General features: G+C 48.9%; 1 protein-coding gene across 5 annotated transcripts; it reads right to left on the reverse strand.

Moving 5' to 3' along the window:
• Positions 1-1884: 1884 nt before the first annotated feature.
• ATXN7L2 (ataxin 7 like 2) lies at positions 1885-25510 on the reverse strand. Of its 5 annotated transcripts, none has more exons than XM_033152481.1 (11): positions 25328-25510; positions 21535-21603; positions 18865-18969; positions 16017-16221; positions 14437-14735; positions 13277-13359; positions 10606-10850; positions 9894-10086; positions 9052-9173; positions 5457-6345; positions 1885-2028 (listed from the first exon to the last, which is right to left on the reverse strand). In XM_033152481.1, the coding sequence occupies exons 1-11, from the start codon at positions 25467-25469 to the stop codon at positions 2014-2016; spliced, it is 2367 nt and encodes a 788-aa protein (XP_033008372.1). In that variant the 5' UTR covers positions 25470-25510; the 3' UTR covers positions 1885-2013. The 5 variants fall into 5 exon arrangements, with proteins under 5 accessions (XP_033008372.1, XP_033008371.1, XP_033008375.1 ...); XM_033152480.1 differs by having other exon boundaries at positions 5457-6348; positions 25328-25509; XM_033152484.1 differs by lacking the exon at positions 25328-25510 and adding an exon at positions 23876-23963 and having other exon boundaries at positions 5457-6348.
• Between the last annotated feature and the right edge of the window lie 369 nt (positions 25511-25879).

The following is a 25879-nucleotide window of genomic DNA, read 5'->3' on the forward strand; positions in this document are numbered from 1 at the left end:
ACTTTTCATGTATGGTGTGTTTGTAGCCTAAGTGTAGTTTAAAATGTGCCAATTGTACCACCAACAAATGGAGGATTAATATTTGGGGGGGGGGTACCTGCCACCAATAAGAGTGTAAGAAGAAGAAGCCCCTTGTGTTGGTGAAGAGGATGAATGCTGAAGTTGACTGTAATAAGTGGCTCTGGGCTTCACACATTTTCCATCCTTAATAAACAGACAGCATCCTGCCTGAGAAACCATCATCTCTCCTTTAACCTCCACTGCAAAATTAATTATTGCTGTATTTGCACTATAGGCACCAGCCGCCTTGAGCATTACTTGGTGAAATGTCAGGATACAAATTTAACTAATAAAATGCAGGTACCTCGGGTTACAAACGCTTTGGGTTACGAACACTTCTGGTTACAATCTCTGCTAACCCGGAAGTAGTTACCTCAGGATGAGAATGGAAAATGTGTGGCGGCGGTGTGGCAGCAGCGGGATGCCCCATTAGTGAAAGTGCACCTCAGGTTAAGAACGGTTTCGGTTTAAGAACGGACCTTCGGAACGAATTAAGTTCGTAACCTGAGGTACCACTTGTACTAGGAGAACCCCTTTGAAGGCTAAGCGGGAGAACAGAAGTTGTATTTTCATCCTTTAAAGCCCCGACATGCTGTCTGAAAACATTCTAGTACTTCGCTAAGACACCTGCTTCTCTCTCCTCTAGCCCCTAAGAGAAGGAGGGCCACATTCTCTCCTAGGTATTAATCTGGTCAGCGGTGCCCTGCGCCAAAATCCCCCCCCCCCGCCATCCATTCTGCTTGCTATGTCACAGTTGTGATGCCCTGTGACTCCCCCTTGGCTTCAGAGCCCAGCACAACGGAACCAGCTGTGCTGCCCTAAATCCACCTCTGAGGCATCCCTTGCCATTAGGGCAAGAAGTAAAAGTGGGCAGAGCAATGAGTGTGGTGTAGTGGTTAAGAGCGGTAGACTCGTAATCTGGGGAACCGGGTTCGTGTCTCCACTCCTCCACATGCAGCTGCTGGGTGACCTTGGGCTAGTCACACTTCTCTGAAGTCTCTCAGCCCCACTCACCTCACAGAGTGTTTGTTGTGGGGGAGGAAGGGAAAGGAGAATGTTAGCCGCTTTGAGACTCCTTCGGGTAGTGAAAAGCGGGATATCAAATCCAAACTCCTTCTTCTCTGTGCAGAAGACTGGCTTTTACACACACACACACACACACACACACACACACACACACACACACACACACTTCTCTCTATCCAGAGAAGCAAGAGGCATTATCCAAGTTCAAGGATACCCTCCAACCAGGCAAAAAGACTCAAGGATGGTTCAAAGCAGGGCCACTAGGGGTTTGGCTGGGAGCTAGGGGAGACCTGGGCCTGAGGTTCCCCATTCCTGCATAATAGAAAGCAGGACTTAAGGGCCAAGGAGAGACAGGGAGAGCCACTGTGCAGAACCACAGCTGTGGTGGGATGGCAGAGGAGAAGCAGCACAGGTCAGTGGAGCAGGGATGCGGGCAATCACCATTCAGGAGCATGTGAAGAGCTGCGTTTATGCCCCCTGGCACCCCGAGCAGATTGCAAAGGGTGTCTGCATGGCCTCACAAAGCCTTTCAGTGTCGGGCTCCCGCCTCGCCCTCGCCATCTCATGGGGCACCCATTTCTCCTTGAACAACCACACTGCCAGAAAACATCCCCATTTCATTATGGGCATTGAAATGGCTCCCAGCCATTCCACCTGCAAACCGCATTTACAAGCTGCATGTTGGTTGCATTTCTGTCGGTTTCCCTTGTGTTCAGTTTTCCCTCTCTCCTCCCTCACATCCCACCCACCCCATAAAAAAAAAAAATTAAGCAGGAAAAGAACAGGAGGAGTCTTGAGGTATTTTAGAGGGTTTTTTCCTTTAAAAAAATACTATAAAGTTATAAAAAAAGCAAAGAGGCTTTGAGTCGGACCCAGGGCAGAGTTCTCAGGCTGTTGGCTCCTTCTGCAGAATGCAGGCACTTGCTGTTAATGCGCTTTTGACTGCAAAAGAGAAGAGAGAAGAGAGGGTGTCAATGCAGAGGGCGACAGTTTATGTAGCACCATTCACAGCAAAGTGTCTATTATAGCCAGGGCTGCAACCAGCACCTATCTGAAATTATAAAGAGCAGCAGCCATGCTTCTAACTTAATTAGAGGGATGTTTGACATGGCAACCGTTTATTAATTGGGGGGGGGGGAAGAGCTTTGTATGGGATTGCATGGCACCATGCGAGCTATGTTGCCCCCCTCCACTGGCGAAGACAGGGTGCCACTGAGCGCCAGTCGCTGGGCATCACAAGTGGGGAGAATACTGCTGTGCTCAGGCCCTGATGGAGGGCTTCTCACAGGCATCTGGTTGGCCACTGTGAGAACAGGATGCTGGACTAGATGAGCCTTTGGCCTGATGCAGCGGGTGCAGGGTTAGATGTGCCGAGGTGCTAATAAAGGAACTTGAAAATTACAATTCCGCAGATAATGCAAATGGAACACACCATCCCATGTGATATCCAGGGTTCTGCAAGAATGAATCAAAGCAGAGTCCCATTTTAAGAGGCATCACAATGGCATGCGAATGATGCCAAGTGAGCAATGCCCGAGGGAACTAGAAAGGCCAGAGGCTGCTACAGCCTCCTTCTAGGCAAATTTGACAAATTCATGGAGGGTGATAGGGATAGGGACTGTGTGGCCCTCCAGATGTTGGTGGACTCCAGATCCCATCATCCCCAACCGCTGGGCCATGCTGGCTGGGGCCGGTGGGGAATTGTTGTCCAACAACATCTGGAAGACCACACGTTCTTCATCCATAGTCTATCAACAGTTCTCAGTCCACTGGAAACTTTGCCTTCAGGGGTATTTTCTTGCTAGCTACTAGATACCTTGCTCATGCCTGCTAAGAATTGGAGGTCTGTGCTACCTCTGGGATTGAAGGTCTTACGCCTCTTTGGTAAACAAGTGCAGGAGAAGGCTGGTGCGCTCACATCCTGCTTGTGGGCTTCTCAGAGGCATCTGGTTGGTTACTATGAGAACAGAGCGCTGGACCAGATCGGCCTTTAGTCTGATTCAGCAGGGCTCTCGTGTTCTCGTGCTTTGCTTTGTACTCCCTCCATCACTACAGTTTCATTTTTGGGAATTCGTGGAAACTGTCCCTCTGAGCAAAACCCAAATAGCCCCAATATAATTATCGTCTCCCCTTCCTAAACATTTCTACCCTTTATCTTAAAAGTGCTCCTAGCTGGGGTTGCCATCTTCCCCTCCGCTCCCCACCCCCACCCAGGAGATCTGTGTCCTTTAGAACTGCAGCTTAGCAAGAATTTATTCAGCAGGTAAAGCTAAATCAGTGCATCTACATGCTAGGAAGCTGCTTAAGACTAAAGAAGTTGTGGAAAGGTGTCACTCTTAGCTAATATATTATTTCTCTTTTCCACCCTCTGCACAAGCAGTTAAAAGGTCTTCTATGCAGCTTGAATGCTTCCAGTATTTCAAATTAGCTGAATAAAAGCATCAACTCACTTGCCGTGCATTTATTTATTTTTACATAGGATACCAGTGGACTCACTCCTAAGGCTTTGGTAAAAATCAGAACTGGTCCACCAATGAAATAATGCTAAATCAATCATTTGCCTTTTAACTGATTGCAAATTTATTTAAATTTAATTATGTTTCCATGAAGCAATATTAGGTGCATGTACTAATAAATGAATGAAGTATGAGATAACTGCTGAGACAGGTTTGTTACTCAGTGGTATAGAAATTTATTAAGTGCCATATAATCTAATAAACCAAAGCTTAAGCTCATCGTTAGGAAAGCCTGCCTTTAATGGTTTGTTTCTCTCTCTCTCTCTCTCTCTCTCTCTCTCTCACACACACACACACACACACACACACACACACACACACACTGTTCCACCACCACACCTGAATCAAAACAACCACAAACATATACATACACAACATCCCTGGGTACTTAGATCTCAGACCCACAGATGGAAATTGGCCCTCACTGATCAATCAATTGAAGGTTTAATTGACTGATGCACTGCTCTCTCACACACATACCAGGATACAGCTTTAGAAATTGTAAGAACACAAGAGCAGCTTTGCTAGATCAGACAGCTATCTAACCTAGCTGCCCTGTTTCCTACAAGGGCCACGCAGGTCCCTATGGGGTGTCCATAAGCGGAACAGGAAAACAATATAGCCACTTTGCAATCCTGTTCCCCAGCAAATGGGCTTCCGAGGAAGGAGGAACTACAAAGTCATACTGAGCAGAGGCCACTGGAACCCTTATCTCCATGCATTTGAACAAAACCTGCTTCTAGCCATCAAAGTTGGCTGACATCAAATACAGTGGTACCTCGGGTTACATACGCTTCAGATTACATACTTTTCAGGTTACAGACTCCGCTAACCCAGAAATAACGCTTCAGGTTAAGAACTTTGCTTCAGGATATGAACAGAAATCGTGCTCTGGCGGCGCAGCAGCAGCGGGAGGTCCCATTAGCTAAAGTGGTGCTTCAGGTTAAGAACAGTTTCAGGTTAAGAACGGACATCCAGAACGAATTAAGTACGTAACCAGAGGTACCACTGTATTGAGGCAGCTAATTATCCTTTTTACGATGAACTGTGTGAAGTAATTCCTTTTGCCTATGCTGACTCTTCCACCATTCACCCCCAAAGTGGTCACACCATAGATCTTTATAAAGGCGTTACAATACTGGCAGTTGTATCTACGACCCCTTTCCTAAGGAGCTCTAAGAAGGACCTTGACTTTTCCACACAGCAGCTGCACACTGGGCCAACATTTCCTTCGAACTATCTGCCACAGACCCCATAAGGAGGATGTTAGCCAACAAGCTACAAAAAGGAGCACGACGCAACAAAATGTCACTGCTGAACGTTCCTTAACCAACACCATTTCAAACGCACTCTCTTGAACACTATCCAAAACTTATCATATGGACTGCAACAGAGTTGGTGTGTATGTTGCTATAAATTTATTAGCTTCTGGGGACCATTATCTGCCATGTCATGGAGTTATGAAGCAGTCAACCTTGTGGCAGTAAACACGAGTGTGCAGACGTTGTGTCAAAACTCTGGCAAGAGAGAAAAGGCAGCCGATGCAATCCTTTGGAGGCAGAAGATCTAGTGTGGGGTGGTGGTTAGAGTGTCGGACTGGGGCCTCAGAGACCAGGGTTCAAATCCCCCACTCGTTCATGAAACTCACTGACCTTGGGTCAGTCACTGTTTCTCAGCCCAACCTACCTCAGAGGGTTGTTGTGGGGATGAAATGAGGAGGGGGAGAACTATGTTGAGTTCCTTGGTGAAATAGCTGAGAGATAAAGGAAGAAGAAGAAGAAGAAGAAGAAGAAGAAGAAGAAGAAGAAGAAGAAGAAGAAGAAGAAGAAGAAGAAGAAGGTGCAAAGAACGTACCTTCATTGTGTTCTGCTTCTCCTCAAATCCCAAGGAGACAACTGGCTTCTTCCTTCGGACAGAGCCACCCAAGTCAGAGGAGGAAGAGGAAGGCAAGGGGGAGGGGGAGTGCCTGGCCTTCATCGGCCTACAGTAGGTGGCTGTATTCTTGCGTCGCTTGGCCTCCTCATCCGAGATGCAGTTGGCTTGCAGTGCCTTTGGCCCATTCAGCGAGGAGGCCCGGTTCTCCAGCTGCGACGCTTTGACTGGGACGTGGCTGGGAGCCCTGCAGTCCAGGTGGCTGACCCTCTTAATCCTGGCTCCGGCCGAGACGGTTCCATTCAGGGAAAGAGTCGAGGAGGAGGAGGAGGAGGAGATCATGGATGGCTTGGCCTTGGCGGGCGGGTGGGAGACCTGGCAGCCAGCTGCCTTGCTCTTGCCCAGATCGAGGAAACAGGTCTGTTTGTACGGAGGGCTAGCGGGGGCCCCGGGAGACTGCTTGCGTTTCCGGGCCAAGGCCTCTGGCTCCACGCCGCCAGCAGCAGCCGCCTCCTTGGCTTTGGAGGACTTGCTGGCCTTGGTCAAAGGCAACTTGCTGAAGGACGGCGAGGGGGTGTTGGCCGGGAGTGGGGAGGTGATGGACTGGCTCCCGCCCATGCAGTCCGACTGGCTGCAGGCGGCTGCAGCGTGGGGCGACCCCACTGCATAGTTCATGCTGTGGTGGCTGCGGCTGTCCCTGGAGGCCACGGTGGCAGAAGCCGCGCAAGACACCGAGGTCCTGCCCGGGAGGCTGTGGGGGAGGCTGCACACCAGGGAGGAGCTGCAGTTCTGAGAAGTGCTGGATGTGGAGAAGCCCAGAAGAACAGGGGGTGGTGTGGACAGAACTGGATGGTCAGCAGCGGGAGGGATCCTTCTGGTTGGGCCAATAAAAAGGCGGGGGGGGGGAGGGAGAAAGAGAGAGTTAAGAAGACCTGACTTTGGAGAAACCCCTCCAACCCTCAGGTCTCGTCCCTTTTGCCCTCCATGCCGGATAGTAAAAGCAGAATCCTCATGGACTCCCTTGTTTTTTGCAGGTTCCAGATATGACGTCGAACCCTGCCGCTCTCGAATCTAAAGCCTTCCTCTTTGGCTCGGGTTACTATCCCGTTCTAAATCCCTTACATCGACATCTGCAAACGCACGCATCCACGCACACGCAGGCAGGCAGCCACCACCCGCCCTCCTCTTCCCCTTCGCCAGAACCTGGGTGTTTGTTTTCCCTTTGTTCAGATGAGTGCAGCCATCCATAAAGGATGCGGCGGGCGTCAAACCCTGCAGCCCAGCGCCACCTACTGGAGACGAGGGGGACCAAGAGCCCCGACAAAACACCAGGGCTACGAGGTCGGCCGGAGGAACGCAATGTTTCTCTCGGCAACCGTGTGCAGAGTGATTGATGGCAAAGCTGTGGACTGGGAACATAATTGCATGCGCTGCTCTTTTTTACACGGGTGCTTAATAGGTGCTTAAAAGCACATCCACATTTTACGTCCATTTGCAGGGGGGAGGGAGGTCAAATGTGGATTTCAGCTGCAAGCATAGGCTTGCTTATTTTGGAGGAAGTCACAGTGAGCACAGTGAGGCTTCCTTCTTAGTAAGGTCTGCAGGGTGTGTGTGTGTGTGTGTGTGTGTGTGTGTGTGTGTGGCCTTTCTACATTCCCATCTCCCCGCCACCAATCACACAAGAAGCACGCTGTTGTTTCTCATTTGAACTCCCTGGAGAAAAAGGAGGGGTACGGATGCAATAATCAAGCTATTGCCAAGGGTCCAGATGTCCCTTCTCTAGGCACCACTTCTGCTGAAGAGACAAGGAATGGGAAAAATGCAGGAAATGCAAACACCCAATCTGTCACTTCCGCTGCTCCAGCGAGTCCCATGTGGAATGCAGCTGGGAGACGGATGGACATTTGCCACGGGTGACAAACCTCAGGCAAGTTGTCCTCCGCTACCAGGACAAACAAACCCTGAGCGTGGGTGATAGTGAATGGTTCAAAAAAGCCTCTGAAGAGACCAAGTGCTCTTTTGCTGTAGCTCTAAAGCCCGAGAGAAGGAGCCATTTAAGCTCAGTGGCAGACACCATGGTCTGCAAGCAGGAGGTCCCAGGTCCAATCTTTGCCATCTGGGAAAAAGCCCTGCCTGAAACCCTGAAGGACTGCGGCAGCCAATCAGTGCAGAGTGCTATACCAAGCTAGATCAGCCCAGGATTCTGCCTCTGTGTAAGGCAGGTCCCTATGTTGCTGCATTTCTAAATAATGCCCATGTAAGCAGGATGCAGGAATGGGCTGGACCCTTAATCTCCCTCTCCCCTACACCCATGGGGCCACCCGTCTGTCAGTCACCTGACACCTCGGTAATGGCAGGTGACCCATTTTCACCTGCGTGGTTTGAAATTAAAACGAGACAGGCATAAGCACACTGCGCGAGCTGCTTTGAAGCCCCGACAGTTGGCTGGTTGTTGTGGCTTCAAAGCCCTGTGTGTGGCTTTTTGCAAGCCCCGATGATTGTCAGGGTTTGCGAACAACAGCACACGGGGCTTGGCAGGCGGCACTGATCAGAAGTGCCAGCAGCCCCCCTTTTAACCCTTGGAATACAATCCATTTTTTAATGTTGATTTATAAAGTTGCTGTTCTTAGCTCTTTATGCACAGGCTACTTCGTTGTTTTAGTATGAACCAGCCTGATAAACTGATGCAAAGGCGGGTTATAAAAGGAAGAAGATCTCAATTTCTGAATCAACTAGGTCAGCTGATTCTGTAACGGGGATTAGATTTCTGAACACAAGGATGGGAACTTCTAGGTGGTGTTGGACTCAGTAACTCCTATCAGATCCACACAGTGTGGCCTATGGTCAGGAGTTAATGGGTGTTTGAGTGCAACAGCATCTGGAGTGCCTATCGGAACAGAAAAAAGGATAAACACATGGGACAGACATGCAAAGGTTGGGGGGGGGGACCACACTCCAACAAAATACCACATCTCATCGAAACACTATGTTTTGTAGCCTCCATTCTAAATATATTTAGACCTCCCTGCTACCCTGCTATGTCCTGGTAAACAGCAGCAATGTCAGTGTCAGGAAGATAGCAGGAGGCAATCGGGAGTTGACCCACAAACAATCATACAAACTTGTTTCCCTGAAATTTGGTTCGTTTTCCAGTTGCTTTTGCCTCAGAGGACTTTATTGCGTCCTGAGGTGGGGTGGTGAAACAAAACATGGTTCAGAAGGGTTCACAGTAACACCAAGCCATAGCTAAAAAAAAAACAAGGTTCATAAGCCAACAGCAAACCATGGCTTCAGACATGTTGCCAGTAAACAAGCAATAGTCTGGGTGGCTGGGGAAATCCAGCCAGATGGGCGGGGTACAAATAATAAATATTATTATTATTATAGTCAAGCTGCTGGGCAGAGTTCGGATGATCAAACAAACCATGGTTTTATAAACCCAATTTTAATCAGCCATAGCTTAGTGTTAAGTGCAAACAAGGGCAATACACATGCCCACCTTCAGCTGTGTGAAAGGGGCATTAAAATGCCACAATTCATCACAGGATTTTCTCTACTTCCCCCTAGGATTACTTACTTCCACATGTGTGAGCTGAGATGTCTCTCCAGCATGGAACTGAGTGCAGAGCAGAACCGATCCAGCCGTCGACTGAAGACGTAACATCCAGGGCTCACCAACCTGCTTCCGAAAGTGCAGTACTGTTGTGGGGAGATGGAAGCAGGGATAAAAGGCATTAAGAAAATTAAATCATGCAAACGGCACATTTTGAAACCTCTTGCAAATGGGGATGAAACAAAGAGAGTTGTTTCTTCTGCCCACCTCATCTCCTGAGCAAAGGAAGGCAAAACATTGCCACACACACCCCTTCACACCTGGGTCTCATTGATATCAACAGAACAAGGGCAACTAATGTAATCCTGGACTGAACCCATAGGTAAGTACCGTATATTGCAGCGTATAAGACTGGGCGTATAAGATGACCCCCAACTTTTCCAGTTACAATATAGAGTTTGAGATATGCTCAACCACAGATTTTCCACCCGGCGTATAAGACGACCCCCGACTTTTGAGAAGATTTTCCTGGATTAAAAAGTAGTCTTATACGCCAGAATATACTGTAGCTGAGGATTTGTTTTGCATGTGTAAGGTCACAGAGTTTAGACCTTGGTGTATCCAGTTAAAGGGATCTCAGAACTCAGAAATACATCTTCTTGGAGCCTTTGAGAACTGCTACTAAATGTCATTGGTTCAGATGGACCAGTGGTCTCACGCAGTATAAAAGCAGCTTCATTTGTCCAAGCATCCGACATTCCCCTCCCCCTTGGCATTCTTCTTGCAAGACTTGGGGCAAGCGTATTTCTCCAAAGGCGTGAAGAACCCATTTCACAGAGCCACACCAATTTTAGCCTGGCACTTACCGCCTGGGGGCGTGGCGACCGTGTTGCATAATGGCAGTCCACCTTGCGGGAATCATCCACTGCGTCATCCTCACTCTCCTCGCTCGAAACCCGGCCGGTGCTCTTGGGTGCTGGAAAAGGGTAGAGCCCGTGGTCGACTTCGCTAGAGGTGGTAGGCAGGTCATCAGGCTCACTCTCTGAGGAAACCCTAGACCTAAAAGCAACACAGGAGGTTAAAGGACTCTCCAAGGGGAGACTTTCCTGAATCTGTGGCAGAGATATGACTGGCTTCCTTACTAGGACATATATACGACTAGCAGCCATATATCCCATGCTGCTCAGGTATTCTAAGAAATCTCAAAATTAGTGCAATTTTGAATGAATCAGTCTGCCATTTTTGATTCAAAATGGCACAGGGCTGTATCCAAACATAAACGAAAACCATCTCCTTGATCTCGGGAACCATTGTACAAAAACCGGTTATGATAGCTTAAGAGGTGTCCAAATGCATGGCTAACAAACCACTTCCAAAACCTATAGTAGATACTAAGTATCTGTGGATAGAGTCTGCTTCTGCAGTGGTACAGAAGGTGGTACAGTGCCACCTTTTCTGAGGTCCTGTCCACATCTGTGGTTGAGCCCAAAAAAACCTCCTAGGCAACTTTAATTAGAAAACTACACAGTCTACTTCCTTCCCTTGCTTTACCTGGGACACTATCTGCCCTTGATTTACCTGGAAAGTGCACAGTGGGAGTAGGGTTGCTTTATTCGGCAAAGAGAGGCGTTGGGCAGGACCAACGATGGCTGTGAGAGTAATGAGGAGTCCTGCGAGAGTCGTTCAGAAGGCGCTTCCTTCCTCACTGGGCTCTTGTCTTTGGGGGACTCGCCTTTCCTGGCGCTGGCCTTCAGCTCAGCCACTAAGACGTCAAAGTCCTTGGCGCGGCCTTGCACCTCACGGCGCTGGTGGACAGAATGGATCTGAGGCACAGAGAATGGTTAGAGGCATCAGCTGACAAGAACATCCACTGCTGCAGGACTTCACGACACTCGCTTATGGAAGTCTGGCAAGAACAAGGGCTTTTTTTTCCAGCTGGAAATTGCTGGAACTCAGTTCCAGCACGCCTCGGGTGGGCACCTTTGCCATGATAAGAGAAAACAAGGCAGGTGTTCACGGTGAGTTCTAGCACCTCTTTTCCTAGAATAATAGCACTGGACCAGAGCATGACAAAACCAACAACCTCAGAGAAGAAGTCCATTTCCAAGCCTATTTTATGAGAAGGCAAGCTCTGACGGGGGGATGGGAGAGACTTGTCACATGGCGGATGGCATTCGAATAAGAAATTTCCCACGTGGTCACTAAGGTGCTACAATCTTGTGGGGAAACTGATGCTCTCGCCCACTGAACATTTCAATAAATCCAAGCAGCTGGCTCTCAGGCAAGTGCTGGATGAACCACTGGGCAGCAAACAAGAGCTCATACCGTTATTAAATTGGATTTTAAACAGGCCCACCTGGAATAAATCTGACTTATGGTTAGAAGGCAGCTGATCATCAAAAAGGTTAACATTATTTACAGTGGCTGCAGCAAAAGCACACTGTGAAATTACCCAGTGTTGTCATGGGGATGACTTGACACACTGTGTTTAGCTTGCTTATGTTTCGCTGTCCTGGCTACAACTTCTGCTATGCCTGGATTTTACTAGTAACGCTTCATTATAGCATGTATCTCAAACTGCCCACCCAATATCCCCTCTGCCTGAATCTAGTGTCCTGAAGGTTCGGAACAGAGAAACCCCAGTTCCGAATCTTCACACGGGGTAGCTGGCTGTAAGAATACCAAGCTGTCTATATGGAGCCTTAATATTACCTCAAACAAGTTAACTTGAAGCTACAAAGTTTTCCACCTATATACGATACCTGGCTGCCTTCCAGAGAGAGAGATGAGAGGCACAATTCCCCCAGGGGAAATTCTCCTGAGCACTGTTTATTGCAATGTACAGGAGCTGTGCAAGACCATCCTAAGTGCTCTTGCACAGCTCCATTTAAGACTCTTCCCCAACCTGGCACCCTCCAGTTGTTGTTGGACTCCAACTCCCATTAGCCTCAGACCACACTGCCCATGGTCAGGGAGGAAGGGAGTTGTAGTCCAGCAACAGCTAAAGGGCCATAGATTCCCCATCCCTGGGTTTATAGCAAAGTATTTTCCACTTGAACTTGGGACACTGCTGAACTACATTTCCCATCAGCCCTAGCAAGCATGGCCAATGGCCAGGGATTTGTAGTTCAGAAATATCTGGCAATCCAAAGGTTTCCCACATCTGCCATTGAGAGTCAGGAGCTTCCACTTGATAGGGTGACCACTTCTTCTTCTTCTTTTCTTTTAGAACCTAGTCTTGCCTGACAGCAGCCAGACACAAAGCCACAATGCAGGCATCTATGTTGGTAGACTGATGTTGGTGGCGCAGCAACAGGTAAGCCGTATCGCAGCACACACTGGCCTTCTTGCAAATGCAGAATTCTTTCATTGGCAACTTGCTTCCAGTAACTCTCAACAGTCTTAAGAGAAGAGTTGGCAGCCAATAGGGCTCAGGAACCTGAATAAAGCTGGCAGACCAAGGGCAGCCAACTTGGTGCCCTCCAGATATTCTTGAACTGCAACTCCCATCAGCTCCAGCCACCATAGCCAATGGTTCAGTATGGTGGGAGCCACAACCCAACCACATGATGAACGTCAACACCCAGAACTGAAGCAATGCTTGCAGCAGGGGACAGGCTATGCAGAAAAATCTCCCTACCTTGGAAAACCACAGGCAGTGACGGAGCAAGCCGATGGGGCACCTGGGGTGGTGCACGTGCCCTGCGCCCAGGGGCGAGGCCAGGCGAGCTGGGGCAAGAAGCTCCATGGAGCCCTACAGCTGAGGGAGAGGGGGCAGGCCGACCGTTTGGGGCAGCGTGGAGCTTGTGGGCACCCAAGCCACAGCGTCTCTCCCAGGAGAGATGCGTGGCTCGGGCGCGCTGCAGGCCCCACAGTGAGTGCCGCCCGGCGTTTTGTCACCCCTCTGGGTGGTGACACCTGGGGTGACCCGCCCCCACTGCACCCCCCTTCCTCCGCCCCTGACCACAGGCACTCCAGCAAGGTGTGTTGACCAGGGAGGGGAACACTATGAAGCACACACACAGGAGGGGCCTCTTTCCGTCACTGAACAGGTGAAGCATTTCCGAGCATGGAAAACTTTTTGCCTTCCAAATTTCCAGATTTGGCAAATGGAAAGGCCTTTGTTAGGCAAAGGAATGGGCCCACTGAGGGGGGGGAGGTGGAGAAAAGGCTGGTCAAAACTCTTTCTTATACTGAACTACTCTTTTGCCCCCATTTCACACCAATTTCATCACATGAAGCATCATACCTTGCAGGTCAGTAACCGAGTGCAAACCTTCTTGGTTTCAGGGTTCACCACCCCACACTGCCTGTTTAGGTCACATTCTTTCCCTGTGGGAGCAAAACACAGAATTAAGATGCAGACGGGAAAACAGAATGCAAGAAACTCATCCTTCCTGCCCCATCCCCTCCTATGTTTCCTGAGGCCTGGTTTTATGCCTTCCCCTTTCCAGTGCCTCAGCTTCCCTCTCATCCTTCAAGGGAGCCCTTATTCAAAAACTCCATATTTCAAGGAACTCTTGACACCTGCTGTCAGAGTAGCACAAACAGGTTATTTGTCCAACAATATTTCCTTTCCTGCTGCTTTTTAATTTTATTTTATGGGCATCCTGTGAGGAGTTGTGTCTTTAGCAATCACTACTTCGATGTGGGTGGACAGCATTTATTGTCCTGAGAAGAATAAATACTTTGGGGTCTCAAGGGGGGGGGGGAAGATGGCAGGAAACTCCTCTTCCTGTCTCCCTGGTCAAACGAACCTCAAGTCACAGATTATGCACAGTGTTCCCCTTCTTCCCAGTCACCTGGAGGCCAAGTGCACAAACCTGGTCAAGAGAGGGATCTGACATACTGGCTATGCATACCCAGCTTCAATTTGAAATGGGTCGCTTCCCCTTTTTTAAAAAAAGGGTGCTAGTTGGTACATACACCTGGCCAGGGACTATGAAGCTGACAGCTTGGCTTTCTGCTAACCCTTTCCCCCGCTCTATGCACCCAACAAAGTAGCCCACCCAACAAGGGAGATCAATCAAAAGCATGCTTCAGATAAAAGAATCCAGAGATATGAGTCCAGTGCACTTCAGAGTCCAATGCATCCTCGGTTACAGCAAATGTTCTATCCTAGTCCTCAAATACCTCTCTGGGGAGTAAACCACCCTTTCTCCCAGCGGAAGCTAGGAAGAACCTGTATTTTGGAGTGCAGCATGCCCAGGCAGTATGCTCTTTGATGCCCACTCTTCCGGAATTTGGAGATAATGTCGTGTGCAGAAATGCTACCAAACCGTTTGGCGATATCAGAAGCCAGGACTGCACCGCTGTGAAATGGAATACAGGAAGGAAACCCCCCCTACCCACCCAATACCTTGGCTACGTGCTATGCTGCCTCCAGCTACAGGATACTACGGTACTCACGCGGCATCTTCTTTAGAGATTTCCCAGCACCAGTCTCTTTCTCTCCCAAGGCAGGAGCATTCTCCATTTTCCTGCTCAAGCCATCAGCGGGTATGATGGAGTTGCCACTGGCCTTGGCTGACGTCAGGGGTTCTTTCGGTGATGCCACTAAGGAGGGCTTGCCCAGCATCTCTTTTGAGCTGGCAGAAGACTGCCTGGCGGTGGCAGAGTCAGAAGGCTTCGTGGGGGCCTTGATCCCATCGCTGTCTGGCTTTGGAAGGCTGGGGATCTTCTCTAGGTTCACAACAGGCACAAACAAACTGGAAGAGAGCAAAGCAGAGCCACAAGTCAGAAACATCATAAGAATTCGTCATCTCCCACTTCAGTTGACCAAGGCGATACTCTTACAAGTCTTCATTGTATTGGGTTCTAGCTTCACTACTAACAGTGTCTGTAGGAACATTAGAAGAAGCTGGGCTGGTGCTCCAAACATGAAAACTGGAGCCTTAAGATGCCAGCCAAACAGACAGACTCAGTGAATAAAAGGAGGGGCAAAGACAAGAAAAGAGCAGGTGCAGTTTCCACATTGGTACCACATGAATCTTGGAAGGCACCAATGGCCAGATCTCACAGGTCTTCCCAGTGTCCTGCAACAACAAGCTCCTTGCTCAGCTCTGGCCATCAGCAACAGACCAAGATGAAGAAAGCAAACTCTGAAGTGCCTTCAGATCATCTTCCACTAACATCGGCAAGGATGCCCCAGTAGTGGGCATTGAAGGGGGCTCCTTTAAACTTCAGTGCAGCCTTTAAACCAGGATTATTCCACTGTGGTGGCCATCTGACCTCATGAGTCTCTGGAAATAGACTGCAGTTCCCTCAGTAGCAAGACCCAACCCTATAATAAACTAGTTAAGTTTGCTTAATTCTGCCTTGCTTTCCGCAACAAACCTAGAGTCACTAAAAGTGACTAAAACCATCGAGGGGAAATCAAACCGGGGGGAAACAGATTATATTCCTTCTCTTTCTTTTTTGTTAAATTTGTTATTTATTGTTGCAATTTTTAGTGAAGTTGTAACTGTCTCGGAGAAGGCAGGGTACACATTTTAATACAAACAAATAAATAAAATAACCAGATGCAACTTATCAAAAGCCATAGAAACACTCCCCAAATATCACCTCAGTAATAGGATTCATTCAGACCCATCTATGTGCCTACACACACACACACATATACACACACACACACACACACACACATTACAAACTACTTCTAGCTTCACAGGTCTAGCAAGAGGTTAATTTAGCCCTTATCTTTTTATACAAAGAACAAAAAGTAAAACTTTAGTATCCCTAGAGCTGCATGTAGATTCCCTGTACCATCTTACAAAATGGAGAATTACACCAGGTTGCACCTGCCATTCTGAAGGGCGCAATTTCTCCAATACCTCTCCCTCAACCACCCCAGTAAGCACAGCACTGGGATGCTTCCCCCAAAAGCAATGGAGGGAGATTCCATACAGCCCAAGAAGAACTGGTTGGGCTGGGCTCTGTATCTTAAAGCTCAGAAAGGTCCCCTGCCAACAAACCCAACCGCTCCTTACCAGAGGTTGTCCTTTGACATCTTGTCTGTCCTCTCAGGCATGTGCTGGGCTTGGCTGAAGGAGCCCTGGGACCTCTCCCGCCAGGACTTGGTGGATCCATGACCTCCACCGGCAAGAGACCGCCCATTGACCGCATGGCACTTTTGTAAATTTGAAGAGGTCTGCACCCGGCCATAGAGCTTGCTGGGAGGTCCATGTCGTCTCTCTAGGTGGGAATTAAGATGCTGTTACTGAAAATATTGCTATCGACAAGCCAGTGTGGGAATCTGGATGGCAGCCATCACACTGTAAATGGCAAGTAATGGCCTGGAGTAAAGGAATGGGGAGCTCCAGGAACAGCTTCTTAACATCAGGCAGATGGCGTTTCATCTTTACGAATTCCCCATTCCATCTCCAGCATGTGTTGCTCTGCTTTTGTGCACCTGCTGCCCACAAACATTATTGTAAATTCCAATATGCCTTCATGGACAGTCATGGACAAACTACTGCAGCAGCAGCAGCACCAAAATCTACCCAAGGGCAAAAATACAGTGGTACCTCGGGTTACACGCTTCAGGTTACATACGCTTCAGGTTACAGATTCCGCTAACCCAGAAATAACGCTTCAGGTTAAGAACTTTGCTTCAGGATAAGAAAAGAAATTGTGCTCTAGCGGCGCAGCGGCAGCGGGAGGTCCCATTAGCTAAAGTGGTGCTTCAGGTTAAGAACAGTTTCAGATTAAGAACGGACCTCCGGAATGAATTAAGTATGTAACCAGAGGTACCACTGTACTTCAAGAGCCAACAGCAAATTGTGTTGCGCTGCCTGATGTGGTTTGCCCTGCCCAACACCCAACACCAGTTTCACTTCTGAAACACAGATCAGTTGAATCAGAACAGTTATGCAAAAGCACCCAATTTATGGATTTTATTCTAATACGGAATTTGGAGGTTTACTATGTAAATAGTGCTCAGTGCCAAATTTGTGATCCCCTTAAGAAGTCCCATACTACTATCAGAAAACCATATCCACGCCTCCTTCTCTCCTTTCTGTTGGGAACTTGCTCAACCCAAGTTAGTGGCTACATCCAGACATTCACATTTGCATTTTGGAACTAATCCTTTCTGCACCACAGAACTGTGAGAGGTGGGCTCCAAAACTACATCCTTCCAAGACCTGCTCCAAATAGTGGGTAGCAGACAGCCAAGCAGCTACTCTCTCATATACCTATTTCCCACTTAGGGAGGCCCATAACCTAATCATAGTCAGTCACCAGAAAGTAGGTACAGGGTCCAAAAGGGGGCAATTAGGACCAGCTGGAAATCTGCCTAATCTTAGCTGTCACCACCATCTATGTGTTGCTATTCTGTTCCTCACAGCCCGATTCATAAAGCCCAAGGGAAGTTGTGGAGGCAAATAAAATAAACACAGTTCATTTATATCCTGCTTTTTCTCCCGGGATGGAATTCCAAGATGGTGTGGATAGGGTTCCCTCATCCAGGTGTTCACCAGGCCTAGACCTGCTTGGCTTCAGCAGAGCTGCAGCATCCTGCCCCTTCAAGCCATGCCCTGGGACACAAATACCAGCCTACCCCACCCTCTTTGCAGGTTCCTTGGCAGGAGGTCAGACTGTACATTGCCCCCCCCCCCAGTAGGGTGAGTTGCTAGAGCAGCCCATCTCCAGCCCCTCCGCTCTCCCCACTTCTTGCTCAGCAACCCCTTTCAAAGGCAGGCGGGTGGCCTTGGACAATCCCAGCGAGATTACTGCTCCCCCCCCCCGCCCCAGGGCACCAGGCCAAAGGAAAAAGTCTGGATATGGACAAATCATTCACAGATGGTGGCGAGAGGAGGTTGCCTAATGTTAAGATTTCCTTCGTTGTGCTTTAAGAACTTGGGAGGAGAAGCAGCTAGAAAACGGCTGGGCCTAAGTCATTAGTGTAAAGGCTGAATGGAGAGAAGTCTGTTGGGAGGATGGGATGGAGGAGAGAAGGAACAAACGGTCCGTTTAGAGCAGAAGGGACCCATCTGCAAGGCAATGATTTTCAGGCAGAGATATCTTTGCCAGATCCTGTGCCTGCTATCCTTTATGGCAGCCCTCCCAAAGTCGGTGCCCTCTGGACAGTTCCTTTCTGTGCCCACTCCCCTGCTGATGGGAGTGCTATGCTAAAACATCCAGGGGGCGCTAGGTTGGGGAAGGCTGAGTCAACCAGAGGTTCAATTTGAGACGTTCTCCCCAAAGCATAAGCTTAGCCACTCAGTTATGGCCCATCTCCTTTTGAGATGGGACATCACAGGAACATAGGGAATCGCCTCATACCGAGTCAGACCAAAGGCCCATCTAGCTGTGAATGGTCAACACTGACTGGTAGCAGATCCCTGGAATTTCAGGTAGGCGTCTCTCACAGCCATACCTGGAGATGCTAGGGACTGAACCTGCTCAGGAGGCAAAGCAGGTGCTCTAACCATGAGCTAGGGCTCTTCCCCGCAGCTCAAGTGTCTCTCCATTCTGATGTGACTTGATGTGTGTACGACCCTTTCCTAACTGCCTCCCCACATTCTTTCCCCAAACACCAAGGGCAAACATCGAAGCGACCCTAGCATGACCAGAATCCTGCCTTTCCGTCTCTCGGGCTGCTTGCTGCCCTCTCAGCGGCTTCCTCGCTGGTTGAAAAGAAATTCAAGGGAAGACGACCTTCCTCTTCCCCCACCCCGCCCCCCCATTTGCAGGAGGAAAACAGAAAAGGGCCTTTCAAGCCCAGGCACCACCCACTGGGCCGGTGCCTGAGGCGGCAGCAAGCAGCCCTAATTCACAGCTCTCCATCCAGAGGCCACAGAAATTCAATTGGCAGTTTTTGGCTGCTTCGCTTACCGCAGTGCTTCTGAAAGGCTTGAGGTTTGACCACTTGGCCACAGTGGTTACACACCACCAGGTAGAACTCATCATGAGCTGGGCAGTGACCAAAGATAGACATGTCTGAAAGGACAAGAGAGGCGAGTGATGAGAGAGCAGCCTGGAAGAAGCCCCGTGCAACTTCGTCAGGCTGAGAAACACTTCAAATAATAGCGGTAACAATACCCCACCATTAATTCTGACAAAAGATGGAACAAGAAGAAAAGCCCGCCATGTGGCTTAGAAAGGCAGAGAGCTGAGAGGCACATGTTTGCGTCCCTGCCGCAACTGTTGGTGGGGTGGCACGAAGGATGCCTCACACTTCCATCCTCAGTTTTCCCAGCTGCAAACTGGGAATAAGCACCAGGCTGCTTGTCATGCAGGATCGAAAGATCAAGGAGGCGCTGACTGCAAAGCAGGTCATCCATTCATAATGCCAGAAGGAGCTTTTATACAGACTTAGACCATTGTTCCATCATCAAACAAAGCCCTCTTTGGCTCCCTCCCCAAGATTCTTCAAGCACAGATACAAGGAGTTCCATATTGGGCTCTTATAAGAGCAGAGCATGTGGTATATTACTGATCCAATGCAGCACCTAGATGTGAATTGGGGGAACTGCTTGACTGGCAGCCCAACGCTCCAATGGCACTGAGCTGCACACGCAAAGATATACACAATTATTTTACATGTGACTTATGTCAAGACTTATCTGTGCAAATGGCTGTCTAGTTCAGAGAACAGCCACTGGGCAACACAGCCTCCCCCATTCAGGGACAGCCCACTTCTCCCAGGCCTGAGACATGGGCTCACGTTTTAGCAAACACACACAAAAAGGCAGCAGAACAATCGCTTATCCTTGGGTGATGGGGCCGTCACACGCTCCAACTTTGTCAGGAGGCAGCCCCACCTCCTAGCACAGCTGGGGTGGCAGAAAAAGGGGAAAACAAAGAGACACAGACAGGCTGGGAAGCAATGAAAAAAGACCGAGGGCAGCAGGGCAGGGGAGGCGAGCTGTCGGGAGAGGAGGGGAGGGGAGGGGCAAGGCTCAAACTAACTATGGGCTGAGAGTGAGCGCAGAAAAGAGCAGGGCGAAAGCCCAGCAGAAGCTCATCTGGAAACTCTCGGCTCGGGAGTTCAGTGGAGAGGACAGGTGGCAGCTCACATTTCCAAGGGCTCTGCCGAAAAAGCCTAGTGAGGGAGTTAGTGTGACCGATTTGATTTAGGAAAAATACAGGCCACCATGCAGGGGTCCCACAAAAGACCTGATATCCTTGGGGAAGTCGACCCTTCTTACCTTCTGCTGCAAGCAGGACCTTCCATTTGAGTCTCCACCCTGCCCCCACCACCCAAGACTTGTCTGAGAAACACACGCACAGAGGAGACTTTCTGATCTCTTGATTGAGGATAGACAGGTGGTGGTTGTCTATCTTTCCACCCTAACAATCATTAAGAGAGAGAGAGAGAGTGGAATGGGGAGAGCCAGCACATCTTCATCCGTCCTGCTATACTTCCACCTTAGAGTTGCACCTGGAATCCTTCTTTGTGATGAGCTGGTGAACATGTTTTGCTGGTGGCAGAGCACGACTGATATTCCAGCTCAGGAAAGAATTTGGCCGGTGCGGCGCAGACAGAAACATGGTGTGGCTCTTCTCTGCCGCTCGGTTCATTTGCACAAGTCCTTCAGCAGCTATTGCTCTGCACCAACTCTGGCTGCTTTTTGTGACACGCTGTGGTCTAGGTCATATGGGCTGATCAGGAGGGAGGCTGTGGGCAGGAAGGGGTGGAAAGCCAAGGGCCTTTTGCTGTGGGTGTCTCTTAATATCATTTGCAGGTAGGTAGCCGTGTTGTTCTGCCATAGTCAAAACAAAATCAAAAATCAAAAAATCCTTCCAGTAGCACCTTAGAGACCGACTTCTTTCATGTGCATTCATACCATGTGCATGCACACTTCTTTCATGTGCATTCACACTTCTTCAATCTGAAAAAGTGTGCATGCACACGAAAGCTCATACCAAGAACAAACTTAGTTGGTCTCTAAGGTGCTACTGGAAGGATTTTTTGATTTTATATTTTGTCTTAATGTCATGTTGCTAGAAATCATGGAGGCAGAGGGTTCCCAAAGCAAAGAAACATGTATGTGAAAGTTCCACAGCTTTCAGTTACCCCGAAATGCTTGTTAAATCCCTATAACTAAATGTTGGGTTAGTGGCAGGGCTGCAGAGGATCACGACAGGACTCAAGGCAAAGTCCACAGACTCATTCATGGGTCATGGAAGATGCAATGTATTGAAGCCTAAGCATGGAAGTGTATGAATTTCCTGATGAACTACGAGAGACTTCATCCATCATATTCCAAGACCCAGGCAAAGTTTTGAGCTCTAGGGCCAGACTAGCTCTTAGGGCCAGAATGCCAGCCCTCGGTGGCATGTGTGAATGCAGCTATCAAAAGGGATAGTTGTCTTCTGCTTTTGCCGGGATGCTTTCAACTAAGGGTCACTTGCTGTGTGAGAATGCAATGACTGCTACTCCAGACAGACAGACACAGAATTCCCAGCTGCCCTTGCACTTTTCTCTTCTGCAAAGCATTCACCAGACACAGGGCAGAGGTCTCTACAATTCAAGTCAAACTCAAAGAAGTCTGTTCTTACCTTCTTTAATGAGGGTCATTGCATCCAGCTTCTTGCTCCCATTCCTACCGTTTTCTTCCACATCAGACCCTAATAGATACATAGAAAAAGAAATCCCATCAGCAACACTAATAACCCTTTGCAGATCCATCATCCAGCAAAGCTGTTGAGAACCCATGACATCTAGACACATTAAGATGAATCATTCTCTCCCCCCACCCTTACCACATGATTCGAAGTAACGCTTACATAGAAGCAAATCAACCTGAATGCAATGAGACTTACTAAGGAGTAAGCATGCTTAGGACTGCAGGCCTTAATAGGCTTGAAAAGAGCTCTGGAAAAGCATCTATTCCAGTCGCAGCTTCCTCAAACTTGTCATGTAGTGTTATGTAGGTCACATTGTGACCCAGAACAGAGAAGATCCATCTGCAAGCCTCAGCAGACAGGACACTAGGACCAGTAAATCTGTAGATAAGGATTTCCACTCTTTGAAACCCCATAAGAATAAACATAGCATGCATGGTCCTGACCCGTTTTTTGAATTTTTTTTTACTATACAGGCTTTGAGGAGGTATGTGCAAAGGTATTCTATTTTATCCTCACAACAGCCCTGTGAAAAAAGGTTAGGCCAAGCATGCAATGTGCCCAAGGTCACTCAATGAGTTTCATAGGGGAGCAGATTAAGAACAATCATTTCCATTTGCCCTAAAACTCCAGGTCTTAAAAGTTGCCAAGAGGACAAGGATCCCTAAGAATCAGTTCAGCTAACAGGGCAGATGTTCCAGAGCTTCTGCAAACATACAGTAGTGGACTTGCTGAGTCTCAGACTCCACTGCCTGCTGCTTCAGCAGAACTGCTCTGCCAATCCGTATCAATCAAGAGGTGTTTGGAAGACAATGACAAGCACACAGCACCATCCCTTGACTCCTTTCCAAAATACAATGTGCAGGGTAGAATCGTGGCTCTCTCAACTCCACTTGAGAGTAGCCGCTTTACAAACTCTTGTTTTCCCATTTCAAAGGGTGGCATTCATATATCCACGGCCCACCAGAATTCTGTACATGCCCATGTGTATATGCACGCAGAAAGGGAGCACACTTGCATGACAGGGGATGAGAGACAGCTCTCTCTATTCCACATACCTTTCACATGAGCTTTTCTGCTCTGCTAGTTGGGAACACAAAGCTTCAAAGAAAGACGCCCCAAGATGGACTTCAAAACGGAATTACCAAATTCTGAGTTAAACAGACACCCCTGGTTTTCAGTTCCGGAAGCCAAATCCTTGCCAATGCTAAATTATATTATAGTTTCGATCACAATATCACTGATATTTCCCTGGAAACATGTTAATGTTGACAAGCTTTTCATTATAGCAGAACCATTTTCTTATTATGCTGTGTTTGTGTACTAGAATGATGTGGTTTGTAACCTAATCCCAACATGCATATAAGAAATCAAACACATGGGATTCAGAACTAATGTCCCCCCCGCTTCAGTTTTCACCAACCTGGTACCCTCCAGATTTTTGGATTACAACTCCCTGTGTAGTCTGGGGCTGGTGGGAGTTGTAGGCCAAAAATCTGGAGGGCATCAGGTTGGCAAAAGGCCGCCATAACTCCTTCTGTCTGTGCATTGACCTGAAGCTCACAGACATTCATGAAATGCCTGCAAACTCCTTGCGATGCAGATCAAATACTACCAATTGTGGGGAGGGATGTGGCACAAGGGGCTGATTTGTCTCCAAATTAACAGTGTGAAAGCAAGTAGCAGAGCTGGTCCCCAAAGTCCTGACTCCTGTGCTTTAACCATGACATGATACTCACTTGCGTTTAATAGATTTCACACCACATGGTGCCCTCACAAAGACAAGATGTACCTGTTACAATGCATCAACTGTTTCAGCATCAAAATACAAAACGGAAATCCAAAATAGCTATGCAGTTTTTTTATTTAAAAAATTGCATTGACACCAAGAACATTAATCTCTCTCTCTCTCTTTAAAAAAACAGAAAAAAACCTAACTGAATTAAAACGCACATACAATAATCCCAGACAGGGTGGGGGCAAAAGGTGGAAACTAAGCAAGCTCCCCCCTCCCTCCAATCTATGAAATCCTTACCATACCATATCTATTAGCAATAAATAAATAAAAACAATCTATTCAGACGGCAACAGGAAGCTGTCTGCAAAGGACAATTTACAACCTGCTTCTTAAATCCCTGAAAACACAGGAGTCATTATGTAAACTCTGTTGGAGCTGGAAGTAGATGAGGAAACATACGAAGCACTAACTATATCAAGTGCAAAGGGAAGATAATGGAGGGGGATGGGAGAAGCTCAACAATATAAAAAGCATCACCAGGGACAGCTCCGTTGAGTCTCACCGCCCCTTCCAGAGTCTGCCATCAGGCTGCACTTGAGAAAGTCAAACATTCTAGGGAGGTGCTCCCTGAGCGATTTCTAGGATTCCAAGGACAAAAATCACAAGGGGCCAATACATCCATCCACCATGTTCATACACATATACAACCACCCCCTTAGTAAAGGAGGGCAAACAGAGCAAGGGACAAGACAGAATGGGGGGGGGGGAGAGGAGCACAGGGATGCTGAATCAGGATGTCAGGGAGGAGGATGTGCAGTTTTTCAAGAGAAAAAGGGAAATCCTAGCGAGTGGTAAACTGAGTGGCCAGGTCAACAGTGCACAACAAAAAAGAGCTTCATGTAAAAGACAGAAGAGAAGATATAAGGAAGGCGAAGCAGATGGATGGGCGGGGACCAGTTTCAAAGGCCTAGGCACAGAACCTAATGGAAATGGAACAACTTCAACAAGAGGAAATCCAGAAATGCAGCACAGCTGGGGGAGAACAGCAAACGGTGGGTTGCTGAAAACACTTTGAAAGGAATCAGTTGAGGAAAACTGTAAGGGGATTTAAAGATCAAGACTGATGGGGAAATGTGGTTAAAAAGCAGGGAGGAAGAGAAAGAGAAAAGTCGTCAGGGGTCACCCAGAAGATGATCAAGACCCATCAGGGACATCATACTATCCAAGGAATCACAGAAGATCAAGAACGCTTGCTGCCCACAAGTGTTCCAGTGGCACCTCAAAAGTGCGTATTATTTGGGGGAAACAGAAAAAGTGAGTATGTGTGGAGATCAGGAAGAAAGAATGCCCAGGTGTAATGGAAGCAGTCGACATGGGGGCTCGAGGTGCACGAGAGTCAAGGCACAAATGTTAGGAAACCTGGTGAGATCACTATGTAATAAATAAATTATAAACAGACAAGTCACGCAGCCTTTACATAGCATGTTTCGGAGACAATCGTGGGCTCGGTGACAGAAGAGATCAAAAGTCCGGGGAATCTTGCGAATATGGCTTTAAAACAACAAACAAAAAACAACAACCATGCTCGTGTAATAAGGGATCAAAGTAGGAACGAGAAGCACATAGGGAGCTGGAAAACGCGTGGGACAAAGATCCTGACTTGATCACAGCATGCCCCTGGTGAAATCAGGCTGGGGGAGAGGGGATCCCATCAGGGGGATCGAGAAATCCTAGGAAACCCGGTCGAAGCGGCAGGAAAAGGAAGGCAGGATCCATCGGGCGGGAAGCAAGGCGGCGCTAGGACCCGGCGGCTCCTTTGTTTGGGGCGGGCGGGGTGAGGGAGGGGGCGAGGGAGGAGGAGGGGAGGCGAGGGAGGGAGGAAGCTCGACGGCGGCGGCGGCGGCAGCAGAAACGGCGACGGAGGGTCCCCCGCTTCCCGCCGCCGCCTGCCGCCGCCTCCGGGCCCGCGGGAAGGGCGGGCGCGCTCACCTGTCTCGGCAGCGGGCGGCCCAGCCCTCTCCACCCAGGCGCTCCAGCTCTGCCCCGCGAAGTCATCGAGATTCGGCAGCCGCCGATCCACAGCAGCCATTGCTGCTGCTGCTACCACCGCCGCGCGTCCACGCACCGCCATCACCGCACGGGAACGCGCAGCCCTCCCCGCTGGCCGCGGCCCAGTGCGCAGGCGCCCCGCGCTCCGCGCACCACGGGAAACGTAGTCCTCGGAACCCGCTGCGCGCTCGCTCTGCGCATGTCCGAGAAAGGCGATGGGCGCGAGAGTGGCAGGTTCGAATCCTTGCCTCCCTTCCTCTGCCTTCTCGCCGCCCTCCGCCGCCAGCCATTTTAACAGGACTGGAAGCAGAAAACGCCGCGAGTTGATGCCCGGGCTTCTGAGCCTACGCTGGAGTGTCGCCCCAAGAAATACAGAATAAAAGCCAAATGGAGCAAACCGAAGGGTCTCGCAGTCTGGCGTCGCTCCCCACAGCGGCTGCCAAGTGCCTGCAGGGCACGATCAGCATCACACTCTGAGCTATCCACCTGATG

The sequence above is a fragment of the Lacerta agilis genome, chromosome 6, assembly GCF_009819535.1.
Source record: "Lacerta agilis isolate rLacAgi1 chromosome 6, rLacAgi1.pri, whole genome shotgun sequence".
Lineage (NCBI taxonomy): Eukaryota > Metazoa > Chordata > Lepidosauria > Squamata > Lacertidae > Lacerta > Lacerta agilis.